The sequence below is a fragment of the Ammospiza nelsoni genome, chromosome 25, assembly GCF_027579445.1.
Source record: "Ammospiza nelsoni isolate bAmmNel1 chromosome 25, bAmmNel1.pri, whole genome shotgun sequence".
NCBI classification, from domain to species: domain Eukaryota; kingdom Metazoa; phylum Chordata; class Aves; order Passeriformes; family Passerellidae; genus Ammospiza; species Ammospiza nelsoni.
This window is the reverse complement of record NC_080657.1, coordinates 1,651,375-1,667,780: the sequence shown is the minus strand read 5'-3', so window position 1 is coordinate 1,667,780 and position 16,406 is coordinate 1,651,375. Positions and strand designations below refer to the sequence as shown.

General features: G+C 54.3%; 2 protein-coding genes across 3 annotated transcripts; both read left to right on the top strand.

Moving 5' to 3' along the window:
• The first annotated feature begins 20 nt into the window (after positions 1–20).
• AZIN2 (antizyme inhibitor 2) lies at positions 21–8,967 on the top strand. Of its 2 annotated transcripts, none has more exons than XM_059488688.1 (12): positions 21–105; positions 616–729; positions 893–995; positions 1,986–2,160; positions 2,232–2,408; positions 3,185–3,357; positions 4,268–4,399; positions 5,374–5,539; positions 5,660–5,822; positions 6,320–6,432; positions 7,348–7,568; positions 8,645–8,967. In XM_059488688.1, exons 4-12 carry the CDS (start codon positions 2,062–2,064, stop codon positions 8,784–8,786), a joined length of 1,386 nt encoding a protein of 461 aa, XP_059344671.1. In that variant the 5' UTR covers positions 21–105; positions 616–729; positions 893–995; positions 1,986–2,061; the 3' UTR covers positions 8,787–8,967. The 2 variants fall into 2 exon arrangements, with proteins under 2 accessions (XP_059344671.1, XP_059344670.1); XM_059488687.1 differs by lacking the exon at positions 21–105 and adding an exon at positions 361–465.
• Positions 8,968–12,141: 3,174 nt separating this feature from the next.
• NDUFS5 (NADH:ubiquinone oxidoreductase subunit S5) lies at positions 12,142–13,289 on the top strand. The gene is made up of 2 exons (XM_059488744.1): positions 12,142–12,457; positions 13,018–13,289. Exons 1-2 carry the CDS (start codon positions 12,242–12,244, stop codon positions 13,120–13,122), a joined length of 321 nt encoding a protein of 106 aa, XP_059344727.1. The 5' UTR covers positions 12,142–12,241; the 3' UTR covers positions 13,123–13,289.
• The last annotated feature ends 3,117 nt before the right edge of the window (positions 13,290–16,406 follow it).

The following is a 16,406-nucleotide window of genomic DNA, read 5'->3' as shown; positions in this document are numbered from 1 at the left end:
CCTGACATCTTCCCAACTCCCTCCCCCTCTGCGGATTCCCAGCCAAACACCGCTCAGCCTTTCATCTGCAGGAAGCCTGCTTTCCCTGGCAGCGCCATTCCCGAGGTATTTCGGCCTCTCTTCCCCCCTCAGGGTCCCCGCGGGAGGCAGGGCAGGGCTGCCGGGCTGGGGATGAGCTGCGGGGACGCGGTGAGAGCCCGGCGTGGCTGCAGGGGGAGAGGAGGGGGAGCCTCCTCCAAAAGGGATGAAGGATGCTCGGAGGCGGCTCAGCCAATGGCGTGGCTGGATTTGGTTGTCATGGCTACGGTTGGGAGGCGGAGCAGGGAGGGAAGGGGTGCAGAGCCCCCCCATCCTCTGCAGGGGCTCGGGACAGACAGGGAGCTGGGGCAGGACACACAGCCGGCCCTGGGGCTGGTCCATTCTCCTGGGATACCCATGGCAGAAGCTGTTTAAATGCTTTCCGAGGTAAGGGGGCATTTGGGGGGCATTTGGGGGGGCTGCTTTGCCTGGCACAGTGAGAAGGGAGCTGTGGAGTGCCTAATTTAAGAATGGATGAAGGGCATTGTGCTGTCAGTGCCCCTCTCCCTCTCTAAGCCCTGCACTGCTCCTCCCCAGGAACCCCAGACCCAAAGGCACAGCTACAGCTCAGGCTGCTGCAGGAGCTCGGTGTTTATTGGGGAACCCCCCTGACAGCACACCAGGACACCTGGGAAGGACAACCTGACCCTGGTAAGGTTGGGGCATGAGTCCTGACAGGAGTGACCCATTTAATCCTTTCTGTGCCCAGCCAGGGTGGGCTGGTGCTGTTTGGTGATGGGGGCTGAAGGGTAAAGCTGAAGGAGTTGCTCTCCTTTCCCTCTCCCTCTCTAAACCCTGCACTGTTTCTCCCCAGAAACTCCAGACCCAAAGGCACAGCAACACCTCAGGAGCTCAGTGTTCCTTGGGGAGCCCCCTGACAGCACACCAGGACACCTGGGAGGGACATCAGGACCGTGGTAAGGAGGGGATGTCCCAGGGGAAATGACCCATTTCATCCTTTCTGTGCCAACCAGAGTGGGCTGGTGCCATTTGGTGATGGAGACTGAAGGGTAAAGCTGAAGGAGTTGCTCTCCTTTCCTTCTTAGAGTCCTCCTTTCATTCTAAGAGTTCAAAACGTGTTTTTTCACCCCGTTCCTGTCTCTGGAATGGGCTGGTGGTGCTTGCTCAATGCATTACAACATCCTGCTGCTCTGGGGTCAGCGTGGTCTCTCTCCCAGTGCTCCTGGAATGCTGTCAGGAGGTCTCTGTGCAGCTCTGAGAGATGAAACCTCTGCCTCCCGCTCACTTCCAATCAGACCGACCATGCTCCTGGAAGAGCCCTGGAGCTACACCTGGATTATTAGGGTGGAAATGTTCCCTGCTAGCTCACCAGCTCCCTGGGTTGTGGGCCAGGCTGGATGCAGGGCAGGAGACTGTTAAAGCTCAGGGTGTGAGCTCAAAGCTAAAGGTCTGCTAGGATGAGCCAGAAAACTCTGTGCTGTTTGATTGTCCCCTTGTTCCACACCCTGTGACATGGGACAGCCATGGAACTGCATCCACAGCAGGGATCCAGGCTGTGCAGAGGCTGGCTGGTGCCAGTGAGTGCCCTGTGCTGGGGCTTCCCCCTGGGAAGGTGGGTCCAGGAGGCCTCAGCTGTTTGGGATCCATCTGGGATGTTCAGGGCCCTGTCCTGGCCCAGAGAGGCATCTCTGCTCTTTGTGGTGCACTCTTGGCTTTGTTGTTGATTGTTCTGGTGCCTGCTGATGCTGCTGTGTGCCAAAACAGCTCTGAACTGCAGAGAAATGTGTCTCCTCCCCCAGGGACGATGCTGTAACCCACAGCAGGGCTCTGCTGAGCTGCTGGTTTGGAGCAGAGCAGCACAGAGCTCTACCTTGCCTGTGGGATGGGTGGTCCATGCTGATGGAGCTTCTGGACCCTTCCTCTAAATATTCCTTTCCTTTTTACAGTGTGTCTCATCCTTAGAACCCATCCCCAACTCCAGGAGGCTTTAAAGGATCATCCCCACCCCCAGAACATCCCACCATGAACGGGTTCTTGAACGAATCCGATTTCCTGGTGGTGGAGGAGGGCTTCACCACCAGAGACCTCCTGGAGAACCTGCTGGGGGAGCTGTGCCAGGAGGTGAGGGCTGATGCTCCTGCTGCTGCCAAAGGGCACTCCTGGAGCTGCTGCTCACTCTGGCTGTCCCCTAGGGCCAGCAGCAGCAAGCATTCTTCGTGGCAGACCTGGGGGACATCGTGAAGAAGCACCTGTGTTTCCTGAAGGCCCTGCCCAGGGTGAAGCCCTATTTCCCAGTGAAATGCAACGGCAGTGAGGGGGTGCTCAGGCTGCTGGCAGAGCTGGGGGCAGGATTTGCCTGTGCCAACAAGGTAGGGCTGTGGGAGGGCAGCTCCAGGGGAAATGTTTGTGGGGCAGTGGCAGAGCTCATCCTCCTTTCCTAAGTCTGTGCTCTAGGTGACATTGACAGGGGCAGGAGTGTCCCTGTGCTGTCACAGCCCAAAAATCCCTGTCCCATCTGTATTGTCCCCATTCCTGTCCCTGGAGCACATCCCTGGGGTGTCACTGCCACATCTGTCCAGCTCTTGGTGTCCTCAGGGCTGAGCCTAAAGCTTTTTGCTCCCTCCTGCTTGTCATTTTTAACAGCCAGACTTCCAGGGAAGAGGCAAAATTAAATCACTTACTTTTATGTAATTAAATAGGACAAGAGGAATTTCTTGTCCCCGTTCCTGTCCCTGGAGCTGCTGTCCTGGCTGGTGGCACAGCACATCCCTGGGGTGTCACTGCCACATCTGTCTAACTCTTGATGTCCTTAGGGCTGAGCCTAAAGCTTTTTGCTCCCTCCTGCTTGTCATTTTTAACAGCCAGACTTCCAGGGAGGAGGCAAAATTAAATCACTTTTATGTAATTAAATAGGACGAGAAAGGGCAAGAGTTGTCACAGCCCCAGCCCTGCTAACCCCACTTGTTTCCTCTCCCATTCTCTGGTGTTTTCAAACCTCTCCATGCCAGCACAAGGTCCACTGTGATCCCTTGGAGCTCTGGTAGCTTTTCCCTGCAAAAGCCCAGGCTGTGACACTGCTCAGCCCTGGTGGCTGGTGCCCACCCAGCTCCTGGGACCTGCTGCACGTGTCCCCTTGTCCCTGCAGGCAGAGATCAGCCGCGTCCAAGGCATTGGGGTGCCACCAGACAGGATCTTCTACAGCAGCCCCTGCAAGCAGGTGGCCCACCTCCGGTATGCAGCCAGCCACGGGGTCAGGCTGATGGCCTTTGACAACGAGGTGGAGCTGGGCAAGGTGGCCAGGAGCCACTCCCGTGCCAGGTGGGTGCCTGGCAGTGCCACGGGGGCGGGGAATGGGCAGGGGGCTCTGGGGGGCAACAGGAGGTTGGACAAGGTGGGTGTCAGTCGCTCCTCCCAAGTGATGGGACAAGAGGAACGGCCTCGAGCTGTGCCAAGTTTAGATGGGATATGGGGAAAAATTGAATCACTGAATGTGTGACCAGGCAGTGGAACAGGCTGTCCAGGGAAGGGGTGGAATCACCATGGCAGCACCAGGGGAAATATCCCATAATGGTATTGGGGTGGGAAATGTCCTATAATGGTATTGGGGTGGGAAATGTCCCATAATGGTATTGGGGTGGGAAATGTCCTATAATGGTATTGGGGTGGGGAAAATCCCATCATGGTATTGGGGTGGGAAATGTCCTATAATGGTATTGGGGTGGGAAATGTCCTATAATGATATTGGGGTGGGAAATGTCCCATAATGATATTGGGGTGGGAAAAATCCCATCATGGTATTGGGTGGGAAATATCCCATAATGGTATTGGGGTGGGAAATGTCCTATAATGATATTGGGGTGGGAAAAATCCCATGGCAGCAGCAGGGGAAATGTCCCATAGTCACATTGAGGTGGGAAAAATTCCACAGCACCAGGGGAAATATCCCATCATGGTATTGGGGTATGAAATATTCCATTATGGTATTGGGGTGGGAAATGTCCCATCATGGTATAGGGGTGGGAAAAATGCCATTGCAGCACCAGGGGAAACGTTAAAAAAGCTTGTAGATGTGGTGCTCAGGGACATGGTTTAGTGCTGGGCTTAATACTTGGGGTTAATATTTGGTCTCAGTGATCACTGAGGGCTTTTCCAGCCCTCAAAGGCTTTTCCTCTATGATCCTGTTATTCCAAGGCCCTTTAACCCAGCTTTGGTGGCTTTGCTGTGCAGGATGCTGCTGGGGATCACTGCTGACTCCATCCCTGCTGCCCACCCCAGCCTGAGCTTTGGCAGCACGCTGCAATCCTGTGGGCACCTGCTGCAGGCAGCCAAGGACCAGGCTGTGGAGGTTGTTGGCATCAGGTACAGCCCTGGGCTCCCTCCCTGGGGGTGCTCAGCCCCTCTGGATGGGGATCTGGAGAGCTCTGCCCTGCTGGAGCAGCAGTGCTGCAGCTGCTGTGCTTGGGAGGGAGGTGAAGGAGGGGGATTTGATCTTGGTGGGGCCAATTTGGGGCAGGTTTGACCCTAGGAAAGGCTCCGTGGGGCTCTGTGGGTCTGGCTTGGGTCATTGGGAGGGCTGTGAAGGCAGGGATTTGATTTTACTGGGACAAATTTGGGGCAGGTTTGACTCCAGGAAAGGCTCTGTGGGTCTGGCTTGGGTCAGTGCTCCAGCTGCCCTTGGGAGTGAGGTGGAGGAGGGGATTTGATTTTGTTGGGACCAATTTTGGGCAATTTTGACCCCAGGAAAGGCTCCATGGGGCTCTGTGGGTCTGGCTTGGGTCATTGGGAGTGAGTTTAAGGCAGGGATTTGACCCTGTTGGGACTAATTTGGGGCAGGTTTGACCCCAGAAAAGGCTCCATGGAGCTGGCTTGGGTCAATGCTCCAGCTACTCTTGAGAGAGAGGTTAAGGCAGGGATTTGATCTTGGTGGGACTGCTTTGGGACTGACTTTGACTCTAGGAAAGGCTTAATGGGGCTCTGTGGGTCTGGCTTGGGTCATTGGGAGTGCTGTGAGGGCAGGGATTTGATCTGGTTGGGGCCAATTTGGGGCAGGTTTGACCTTAAGACAGGCTCTGTGGGGCTCTGTGGGTCTGGCTTGGGTCAGTGCTCCAGCTGCTCTTGAGAGAGAGGTTAAGGCAGGGATTTGATTTTGTTGGCACCAATTTGGGGCAGGTAGGGATTTGACCTTGTCGGGGCCAATTTGGGGCCCCAGGAAAGGCTCTGTGGGTCTGACTTGGGATGGTGTGTGGGAAACTCTGTGAGTGCCAACCCCGGGGCCGTGTCCCCTCTGCTCTGGGGGTGACCAGACCCTGCTGAGATGGGGTCTGTCCCCTCAGCTTCCACCTGGGGAGCCGTGGGCTGGAGCCCCAGGCCTGGGCGCAGGCTGTGGCCACAGCACAGCTGGTGTTTGACATGGGGACAGAGCTGGGACACCACATGCACCTCCTGGACATCGGGGGAGGCTTCCCTGCCACTGAGGACACCAGAGCCCCGCTGGAAGAGGTATAAACCTGCAACACCCACTGTCAGCAGGCAGGGAATGAGCTGGGAGCTCTCCCTGGGTTTGCTTCCATGCAGAATTCCCAGCTAACCAAAGGGAAGGTTCTTTTCCTTCCCTCACAGATTGCTGCTGGGATAAACTCTGCCTTGGATTTGTACTTCCCTGAGGGCAGCGGGGTGGAAATTATTGCCAGGCCTGGGCGTTACTTCGTCACCTCTGCCTTCACCTTGGCTGTCAGCATCACTGCCTTGGAGGAGATCCCTGTGGAGCAGCCTGGCTCTGATGGTAGGTGTGACAGCAGGGATGTCCCCTGTGTCCCTGAGTCCCCCTGAACCCTCTCCCTGCTCCCTGATGTGTCCCCTGTGTCCCTGAACCCCTCTGAACCCTTTCCCTATTTCCTGAGGTGTCCCCTGTGTCCCTGAGCCTCCCTGAACCCTCCCCTCTTCCTGATGTGTCCCCTGTGTCCCTGAACCCCTCTGAACCCTTTCCCTATTTCCTGAGGTGTCCCCTGTGTCCCTGAGCCCCTCTGAGCCCTCTCCCTGTTCCCCAATGTGTCCCCTGTGTCCCTGAGCCCTCTCCCCACTCCCCAATGTGTCCCCTGTGACCCTGAGACCCCTTGAACCCTTTCCCTGTTCCCTGAGGTGTCCCCTGCATCCCTGAGCCCCTCCGAGCCCTCTCCTCACTCCTTGATGTGTCCCCTGTGTCCCTGAACCCTCTTCCCACTTCCTGAGGTGTCCCCTGTGTCCTTGGGCTACCTGAACTCTCTCCCCCCTCCTTTCCAGAGGAAGAGTGTGGCAGCAAGAAGAGCCTGGTCTATCACCTCAGTGACGGCATCTACGGTGCCTTCAGCTGCCTCCTGTTCGACAGCCCCTGCCCCAGGCCCCGGCTGCACAGGGTGAGGGGCTCAGTGTGGCACTGGGACACGGGGAGGGGCTCAGTGTGGCACTGGGACACAGTGAGGGGCTCAGTGTGCCATGGGGACACGGGGAGGGGCTCAGTGTGCCATGGGGACATGGTGAGGGGCTCAGTGTGCCATGGGGACATGGTGAGGGGCTCAGTGTGCCATGGGGACACGGTGAGGGGCTCAGTGTGGCACTGGGACACGGGCAGGGGCTCAGTGTGCCATGGGGACAGCTCAGGGTGTCCCTCATGTGAAGTCAGCCTCCCCCTGCCACAGGGGGCTGAATTTGGGGCTCAGTGTGTCACTGGGACATGCTCATCCCACAGAGACCCTTGGGGACAGCTCAGGATGTCCCTCAGCCGCCTTCCTGCCACAGGGAAGCTGCACCCAGTCTGTGGGGCTGAACTTGGGGGTCAGTGTGCCATGGGGACATGGTGAGGGCCTCACCTCCTTGGGGTCACGGTGAGGGACTCAGTGTGGCACTGGGACATGGTAAAGGGGCTCAGTGTGCCATGAGGACATGGTGAGGGGCTCAGTGTGCCATGAGGACACGGGGAGGGGCTCAGTGTGCCATGAGGACATGGTAAAGGGGCTCAGTGTGGCACTGGGACATGGTAAAGGGGCTCAGTGTGCCATGGGGACACGGGGAGGGGCTCAGTGTGGCACTGGGACACGGTGAGGGGCTCAGTGTGCCATGAGGACATGGTAAAGGGGCTCAGTGTGGCACTGGGACACGGTGAGGGGCTCAGTGTGCCATGAGGACATGGTAAAGGGGCTCAGTGTGGCACTGGGACACGGTGAGGGGCTCAGTGTGGCACTGGGACATGGTGAGGGGCTCAGTGTGCCATGGGGACATGGTGAAGGGCTCAGGGTGCCCCTGGCACACGCTCAGCCCCGTTTCCCCTGCAGAGGCCGTGCCCAGAGCAGCCCTGGCACAGCTGCAGCCTGCGGGGCCCGCGGGGGCACGCTGAGGAGCCCAGCATCGCCGAGGGGCTGCGGCTGCCCCAGCTGCACGTGGGGGACTGGCTGATCTTCGGGGACATGGGAGCCTACAGCGTGCCAACGTCACCCCTGGGCACAGCTGGCGGCGCCCGGGCTCGGGTCACCTACGCCATGTCCCGCATGGCCTGGTAAGGGATGGGCAGGGAGGGTTCTGTGCCAGGGCATGGATTCAGTTCCTGCAGGGCACAAGGGAGAGGGGAAATCTGAGTGCCACGACTGGAAATTCAGGGTGAAATCATGGCTTCAGAGGAAAAAATCCTATTTTAAAAAATATTATTATTATATTAAATTTTAAATTAAATTAATTTGATATTAAATTATATTAATAATATAATAATAATTCTATTATTTTTATTATTATATTAAACTTGAGCCTTCTTTTCCACCTGGGAAATCTGAGTGTCAGAACCTGGAAATTCAAGGTGAAATCATGGCCCCAGAGGCAAAAATCCTGTTTTTAAAATAGGATTCTTCTTCTTCTTCTTCTTCTTCTTCTTCTTCTTCTTATTATTATTATTATTATTATTATTATTATCATTATTATTATTACTATTATTACTACTATTACTATTATTACTATTAATACTATTATAATAATAATAATATTAACATTTAAATTAAATTAATTTCATATTGAATAATATATTACATACATTATTATACTATATGATAATATAATACATATATATTATAACATATTATTATATAATAATATCTTATATAATATTCTTATTATTATATTAAACTTGAGCCTTCTCTTCTACCTGGGCCCAAGGGAGAGGGGGAAATCTGAGTCCCAGAACCTGGAAATTCAGGGTGAAATCATGGCCTCAGATGCAAAAATCCTATTTTAAAATAATAATAACTATTATTATTATTATTATTATTATTATTATTATTATTATTATTATTATTATTATTATTATTATTATTATTATTATTATTATTATGTTTGCCTTCTCTTCCACCTGGGTTCTTGGTTGAAGGGAGAGAGGGAAATCTGAGTGCCAGAACCTGGAAATCCAGGGTGAAATCCTGGCCTCAGAGGAAAAAATCCTATTTTTTTCAAATTTTATCATACTTGAGGCAGTTTTTTGGTGGAGAGAAAAGATCCAGCTCACCTCTGAGGGACAGGAGAGCCCTGGAGTGTCCCCATCCCATTCTCAAGGGGCTTCTCCTCCCCCTTGGGTGTCTCCCCTTGCAGGAAAACCATCCAGCTGTTGCAGGGAAAGCCACCCCAGACAGAAGAAGAGCGTGAGAGCCTCTGCACGCCCCTGTCCTGTGGCTGGGAGATGGCAGAGACCCTTTGTGTGCCCCCTGTCTTCGCTCCAGCTGGCATCATCTGAGCAGCTCCGGGGCAGGAGCCACGCTGGGAAAGGGCCTGTGGTGGTGCTGGCAGGAGAAATGTCCCAAAATGGTGTTGGGGTGGGAAATATCCTATAGTGCTATTGGGGAAAAATCCCATTGCAGCACCAGGGGGAAATGTCCCATCAGGGTGTTGGGGTGGGAAAAAATCCCATCATGGTATTGGGGAAAAATCCCATAATGGTGTTGGGATGGGAAAAATCCCATAATGGTGTTGGGGTGGGAAAAATCCCATAATGGTGTTGGGGTGGGAAATGTCCCATCAGGGTGTTGGGGTGGGAAAAAATCCCATCATGGTATTGGGGAAAAATCCCATTGCAGCACCAGGGGGAAATGTCCCATCAGGGTGTTGGGGTGGGAAAAAATCCCATCATGGTATTGGGGAAAAATCCCATTGCAGCACCAGGGGAAATGTCCCATAATCATAATGGTATTGGGGTGGGAAAAAATCCCATAATGGTGTTGGGGTGGGAAAAATCCCATAATGGTGTTGGGGTGGGGGAAATCCCATCGTGGTATTGGGGAAAAATCCCATTGCAGCACCAGGGGAAATGTCCCATAATCATAATGGTATTGGGGTGGGGAAAATCCCATGGCAGCACCAGGGGAAATGTCCCATAATGATATCAGGGTGGGAAAAATCCCATAATGGTGTTGGGATGGGAAAAATCCCATAATGGTGTTGGGGTGGGAAATGTCCCATCAGGGTGTTGGGGTGGGGAAAATCCCATCATGGTATTGGGGAAAAATCCCATTGCAGCACCAGGAGAAATGTCCTATAATGACATCAGGATGGGAAAAATCCCATAATGATATTGGGATGGGAAAAATTCCATAATGGTATTGGGGTGGGAAAACTCCCATGGCAGCACCAGGAGAAATGTCCTATAATGGTATTGGGGTGGGAAATGTCCCACAATGGTGTTGGGGAGGGAAATGTCCCATGGCAGCAGCAGGGGAAATGTCCCAAAATTTGATTAGGGTGGGAAATGTCCCAGAATGGTATTGGGATGGTAAAAAACCCATAAGGGTGTTGGAGTGGGAAAAATCCCATTGCAGAACCAGGGGAAATATCCCATAATGGTACTGGGGTGAGAAATGTCCTATAATGGTATTGGGGTGGGGAAATGTCCCATAATGGAGCTGGGGTGGGAAAAATCCCATAATGGTATTGAGGAAAAATCCCATGGCAGCACCAGGGGAAATGTTCTGTAATGGTATTGGGGTGGGAAAAATCCCGGAATGGTGTCGGGGTGGGAAATGTCCCATAATGGTATTAGGGACATTAGGGTGGGAAATATCCCATTGCAGCACCAGGGGAAATGTCCTAAAATAATATTGGGGCGGGGAAAATCCCGTAATGATATTGGGGTGGGGAAAATCCCATGGCAGCACCAGGGGAAAAGGTCCCACAGTGGTGCTGGAGGGATAAAAATCCTGCAGTGGGAAAAGTGGGATTTTTACATCCTCTGGCATTGCCCACTGTGCTCTCATGTGTTGCAGTGCGTTTTTACACTTTATAATATTTTGAAATAGTTTTTGTTTGTGTCCCCATAAAATATGGGGAGCAGATCCCACTGTCCCTTATTGCTTTTCACAATTCTTTAATCTCATGAGGTGGGATGGCCTCCCATGTCGTGGGACCACCGGCTTGCTGCCTGAACAGCACAGGCACGGCAAAAGGATTTAGACTTTCTTCTTTGCAAATCTGGTGTCCGACTTCATGCCAGTCTCTTAGTTGAAAATTATCAAAAGATTTTTGTGAGTTTTCTAATTTGGGATTAATGCTGGCCAATTTTCAGGGTCTAGTGTCTCTTTTTGGGTCGAGAAATCTGTCCCAAACACTAGGGGGACTCTGGAGCTATTTGGGAACAGTTCTTTTTTGAAATTCTTTTGTGTTGGGATCAAAGGGTTGGCATTTGCAGGGGTGAAATAATTCTCAGTCTGTCCTGTATTTATTAAAGCAGCTGTCATATTCCACCCTCCCCGTGAAAAACACCAATCTCCTGTTTTTAAAATTTTAAAAATTTAACAGTAATAAAATGGTTATAAAAATAGTACTACAATTAGATTAATAATAATTTGGACAATTTGAAGGCCAATATGAGACAACAAATACAAAGAGTTATAGACAGTCCAGGTATCTTTTTCTGGGCAGCATGAGCCCGAAAAAGGACACAGTTAACAAAGGATTAACCCTTAAAAACAATAACCTGTTGCATATTCATACACCTCAAACACGATGCATAAATTCCATTCAAACACAGGATTCTGTCTGTGTTGTCCTCTCCCATAAATCCTACTCCTCCAGCTCCTGTGGTGTCCCCGTGCCTTCCAAAGGGGTTTGGCAGGTTTGGGTTCTGGTTTTAGGGGTGGTGGTGATCACTGAGAGCCCAGGGTGGCTTGAGGGGTTGGGTGAGGAAGGCCCTGGCTCTTCCTCCTGTGCCAGGAACTGGGAGAGCTGGGGAGCACTGGGAGAACTGGGAGGCACTGGGAGACCGGAGGGGGCACTGGGAGGAGGACAGAGGGAGGACTCTGGGGCACTGGGAGGACACTGGGAGGACACTGGGAACACTGGGAGGGCACTGGGAGGGCCCTTGGAGGGCACTGAGAAGACACTGGGAGCACTGAGAGGGCACTGGGAGCACTGGGAGGAGGACAGAGGGAGGACTCTGGAGCACTGGGAGGGCCCTGGGAGGGCACTGAGAGGACCCTGGGAGGGCACTGGGAGCACTGAGAGGACACTGGGAGCACTGGGAGGGCACTGGGAGGACACTGGGAACAGTGGGAGGGCACTGGGAGGACACTGGGAACACTGGGAGGATTGGAAGGGCACTGGGAGCACTGGGAGGAGGACAGAGGGAGGACTCTGGGGCACTGGGAGCACTGGGAGGACACTGGAAGCACTGGGAGGATTGGAAGGGCACTGGGAGCACTGGGAGGAGGACAGAGGGAGGACTCTGGGGCACTGGGAGGGCCCTGGGAGGGCACTGAGAGGACCCTGGGAGGGCACTGGGAGCACTGAGAGGACACTGGGAGCACTGGGAGGGCACTGGGAGAGCACTGGGAGGGCACTGGGAGGGCACTGGGAGAGCACTGGGAGGGCACTGGGAGGGCACTGGGAGCACTGGGAGAGCCCTGGGCGCACTGGGAACACTGGGAGCACTGGGAGCGCCTTGCGCACCGTGGCCGCCAGAGGGCGCCGGGGCGCGGCGCGCAGCGAGTTCTCCCCTCCGCCAGAGGGCGCTGCAGCGCAGGGCCGGGGCGCTCCTGCCGCTCCTCTCTCTGACCCCGCCCAGCCGTAGAGCGCGCCGCGGTGCCGCGCCTCGGCCGCGCTTGACGGCGGGGGCGCCGCGAAAGGCCCGTGAAGGACGGCGGCGGGCCCGTGAGGGGGGGGGCGGCGCGACAGCGGCCGTGTCGCGACAGCAGCGCAGCCATGCCGTTCTGGGGCCTGCAGAAGCAGCTGGGCATCGATGTGGACAGCTTCCTGCTGCGGCAGAGCATGCCGCAGCCGCACGGCCAGGCCGCGGTCTGCCACGCCTTCGAGCGCGAGTGGGTGGAGTGCGGGCACGGCCTGGGCCAGACCCGCGCCCGGCGCGAGTGTCAGCTCGAGTACGAGGATTTCATGGAGTGCATGAAGCGCACCAAGCTGGTGGGTGAGCGGGGGGACCCCGCGGGGACACGGGGGGCCTGGGGGTCCCGATAAAGGGGGCAACAGGTGCGGGCTGGGGGGACTCCAGGTGTTGGGAAGGGTGCAGAGGGTCCTGGCAATGCTCTGGGGAAGGTTTGGGGGTTCCAACCCAGGGTGGGAGCGCTGCCCACCTTGAGGGGGGGGCCTGGCCCTGCAACAGCCCCTTCCCCCGGGCTGTGGGGGCTGCCCCGCTCCTGGAAGAGTTCCAGCCCAGTTTGGAGCTCCTGCCCATTGGATGGGATTTTAGTTCCCTCCCAGCCAAACCATTCCATGTTTTGGCTCCGTGTGGAGCCGACCTTTGTCCCCGTCCCCAGCGCTCCTCCAGCACCATCCACACCCAGGACAAAATCCCGGTCAGAAAACGCGGCTGGAAACCCAAATCTCATCAGTCCTGAAAGCCGCAAAGTCTTTGAGAAGAGCCTCAAACCGGAGTGAGGAGCCCCAGAGCGGGGTTGGCGGGGGCTGCACATCTGGGGGGCTGCCCTGGGGACCCCCTGAGACCCCCCCTGTGTCCCTGGCAGACTCAGCGGCTCCGGACCATCCTGGAGCAGCGGGACAGGATGATCAAGCAGGGGAAGTACACACCCCCCGAGCACCACATGGGCAAGGAAGAGCCCAGGCCCTGATTGCCTCTGGAATCCCTCCTGGAAGAAAAAAAGAAAAATTCCTCTTGGAAGAAAAATTCCTCGTGGAAGAAAACCCCCAGAGCACGGGGCAGGGGCCCTGCTGTGGCTGGAGGGGAGCAGCCTCAGGCTGGGCATTGCTGGGGCAGTAAATATCCCTTTGGAATGTCTCCTTGCCTCTGTCTCCTCTTTTTCTGGGGGGGGGAAACACCTCGTTTACACATGGATTCAGAGCAGAAATGGATGTATTTGGGATCCCTCTGGGGTTTTCATTGTGTGGGAGGCAGATTTCCTCACTGGGGGCCGTGAAATCCCAGATTCCAGCAGGATCCATGGAGGCCCTGGCACAGCCCAAGGAGAGTTTTTCCTTCCATTCCCTCAGTTTTGGAGCAGCCCTGAAGCAGGAGAGTCCCTGGAAGTGGAGAGTGGCCAGCTCTTTGCTTTTATCCACATATTTAACACTGGTGCATCATTGCTGGGAGATCCCTGATCCCAAATTCCCCTGATGGGATGGCAAAGGCTGAGCCCAGGGTGACATCTGGGGGCAGAGAAGTGAGGCAAGGGACATTCCAGGAGGGACATTCCAGACCCCTGCTTCATGGTGGGCGCACGGATCTCTGACTCCTGGCATTGCTGAGCCCTTGGATCACAGCTGGGTGCTGTTTCGGGGGGCTCTGAGCCACCCCAGGATGTCCAGAGCAGGGAACAGCCTCTGTTATTTCCCCCTGGAACAAGGTGCACTGCAAAAATCCCTTCCCTGGATGTCACAGGAGCCATCCCAGCAGGGTTTGAGCTTTCCCTGGCGTTTCTGCTGCTCCTGTCCCTCAGCTCCCCCCAAACCAGCCCTGCCCAAGGTTTGTCCCTTCCCCCAGGCCCAGATGGATTCCCTGCTCCAGCCCAGATGGATTCCTGTGCTCTGCCTGAGTCACAGCCACCATTCTCCCTGGCAGGGCAGGCTCTGGAGAGCTCCAGATTCCCACTCTGGGCTCAAATCCTCACATCCCTGTCCCAGGCCTGGCTCTTCTTGGTTTGGCACTGCTGATCACACTCTGCCATTTGTGTTCCCTCTCATTTACAGAACTCTGGAAATAATGTCCTTTTGAAATTTTTTTTTATGAGTTTTTATATTTTTCTCCTGTGAATGACCCAAGACCCCATCCTGGTTGGATCCTGGCTAATTCCTGGCTGTCCTTGCAGTTACTGATGGAGAATGATAATCCTCAGGGATTCTGATTGCTGCTTTAAATGTGAAAATTCTGCTGGTGGCGAGTTTGAGAGGAAAACCAACATTAGGACATCAGTGCTCCATGGATCTCAGCTGTAAAAATGAGCAAGGAGGAGCTTTGAGGAGGGAAACCCAGGGAAAATATGGAAAAGGGAATGGCTTCAAGTGGAAATATGGAAAAAATATGGGAACCACGTGAGGAAAAGGGAATGGCTTCAGGTGGAGATAAGGAAAAAATATGGGAACCACGTGAGGAAAAGGGAATGGCTTCAGGTGGAGATAAGGAAAAAATATGGGAACCACGTGAGGAAAAGGGAATGGCTTCAGGTGGAAAAGGACTGGGGAGGCTCCAGAGCTGCCAGAACAAATAAGGGATGGATAAAGAGGGAAAATGGTGCTGGGGATGGAAATTGAGCAGTGCCATGGAGCCATTTGGAGTTATTTATCCTCATGGATTGTCCATTGGAGTTATTTATCTTCATGAATTGTCCCAGGGGGATTTGGGGAAGGGGAATGAGGGAGGGGATGGGACTGTGGCTGGGGGATTTGGGGACCCACATGGATCACCCAAAAGCTCTGAGCTATTCCAGGGGCTGATTTCTCTCCAAACCACCCTGCAACTCCCCGGGGCAATCCCTGGGTTTCAGCCATGCATGGAAATTTGGGAAGCAAAGCCAGCCAGGAGATCAAACCTTCATGAGCCTCCACACTTGCAATCGCTCATTATGGATGATGATTAATTATTATTATCAATTATCTTTCCCACTGGTGGAGGAGTGCAGAGAAGACTTTGAGGTGGAGAATTTGCCAGTGGCATCACAACTTCCTCCCAAGCTGGATGTGAGGGCTGGTGGCACCCAGAGCAGCACAGGCCAATGCTCCCAGGAATTTTGGGGAAAAAAACTCCTGTTTTGATTAGAAGTGTTGCTTTTCCAGGGAGAGGAAGGAGAAAAACCAGGCTCAGCAAAAAGCCTGGCAGTGTGGAGAGTGACTCATCCCATGCAGATGTCAGAGGAAATATTGGGATGGATCTGAACACTCCTGGCTCCCCAGGGGCTCTTTAGATCCCTTCAAAATCAAATTGCTCTGGTGATCACAGCCAGGAGGATCCATTTGCCTGAGTTAAAAGCTCTGTCAGGAATTTCACCCATAAGGGGAATAATCAAAGACCTGATGAAAACAATCAAATTTATGGAGAGATTAAAAGAAAAACACCTCCCTGCTCTGCTGGGAGGAGACTGAGGCGAGGCTCTGGCTGAGCAGCAGGGATCGAAAATGGATCCGACGCTCCTGACAGAATTCCCCTGGGCAAAGGGATTTGGAGCATCCTCAGCTCCACGCTGTGGTTCACCACCAAGCCTGAACAGGATCCACATCCAGCCTGTAGTAGTTCCAGATTTATATTTTGCTCTTTGCCTTTTTTGTCGCTGTTTTGGCAGAGGGTGATGCCACGTCCCAGCTGGGTGGGAGGCACCGGGGCTGGGATGGGGTGGGAGATCTCTCCATGGGGAGCTGCTTCTGCCTTGGCTGGGCCCCAGCCCCTCATTCCCATTTTCCTACAACTTTTTACCCCCAGGATTTGGAATTGGGGATGGGTCCCCTCCTCCTGCATCTCCCACAGCCCTGGATGTGCTGTGCATCATCTGCAGCTCCTCTCTGCCTCGAGAGGGGGAACAAACAACTCTCAGGAGATGAATAATTTATCAAAAGTCAAGGGAAAAGGCAGATTTCAGCCCTGGGCTTGGGCAGAAGGTTTTAATGAGGGAGAGGGGAGCGTTCTTGGGGCAGAGCTGGGTTCTGGCTGATTTGCACCAGGAGACGTCTTCCTGCATCCCTGTGGATGTGCACTCGGGGTCCCAGGGGTCCCCTCAATCCTGCTGAGCAGCACAGGAGCAGGGAAATGCAATGATTTAGGGAGAACCTGCCTCCCCCTTCCTCCTGAAATAACGATTCCCTGTCTCCACGCTGGCAAAACAAGGCAGGATCCTAACCCAGATTCGCAGCAGCACAAATAATCATCCGGCAGCTCCCGGCGCTGCGAGGGATCTCGGGAAGCGCACCC

Bases quoted from the DNA above. Each gene is read 5' to 3' on its own strand.
- NDUFS5 (XM_059488744.1), top strand. From the start codon at position 12,242: ATGCCGTTCTGGGGCCTGCAGAAGCAGCTGGGCATCGATGTGGACAGC. The intron at 12,458-13,017 runs GTGGGTGAGCGG...TGTCCCTGGCAG, and splicing joins GCATGAAGCGCACCAAGCTG to ACTCAGCGGCTCCGGACCAT.
- AZIN2 (XM_059488688.1), top strand. From the start codon at position 2,062: ATGAACGGGTTCTTGAACGAATCCGATTTCCTGGTGGTGGAGGAGGGC. The intron at 3,358-4,267 runs GTGGGTGCCTGG...TTTGCTGTGCAG, and splicing joins AGGAGCCACTCCCGTGCCAG to GATGCTGCTGGGGATCACTG. The intron at 7,569-8,644 runs GTAAGGGATGGG...CTCCCCTTGCAG, and splicing joins GCCATGTCCCGCATGGCCTG to GAAAACCATCCAGCTGTTGC.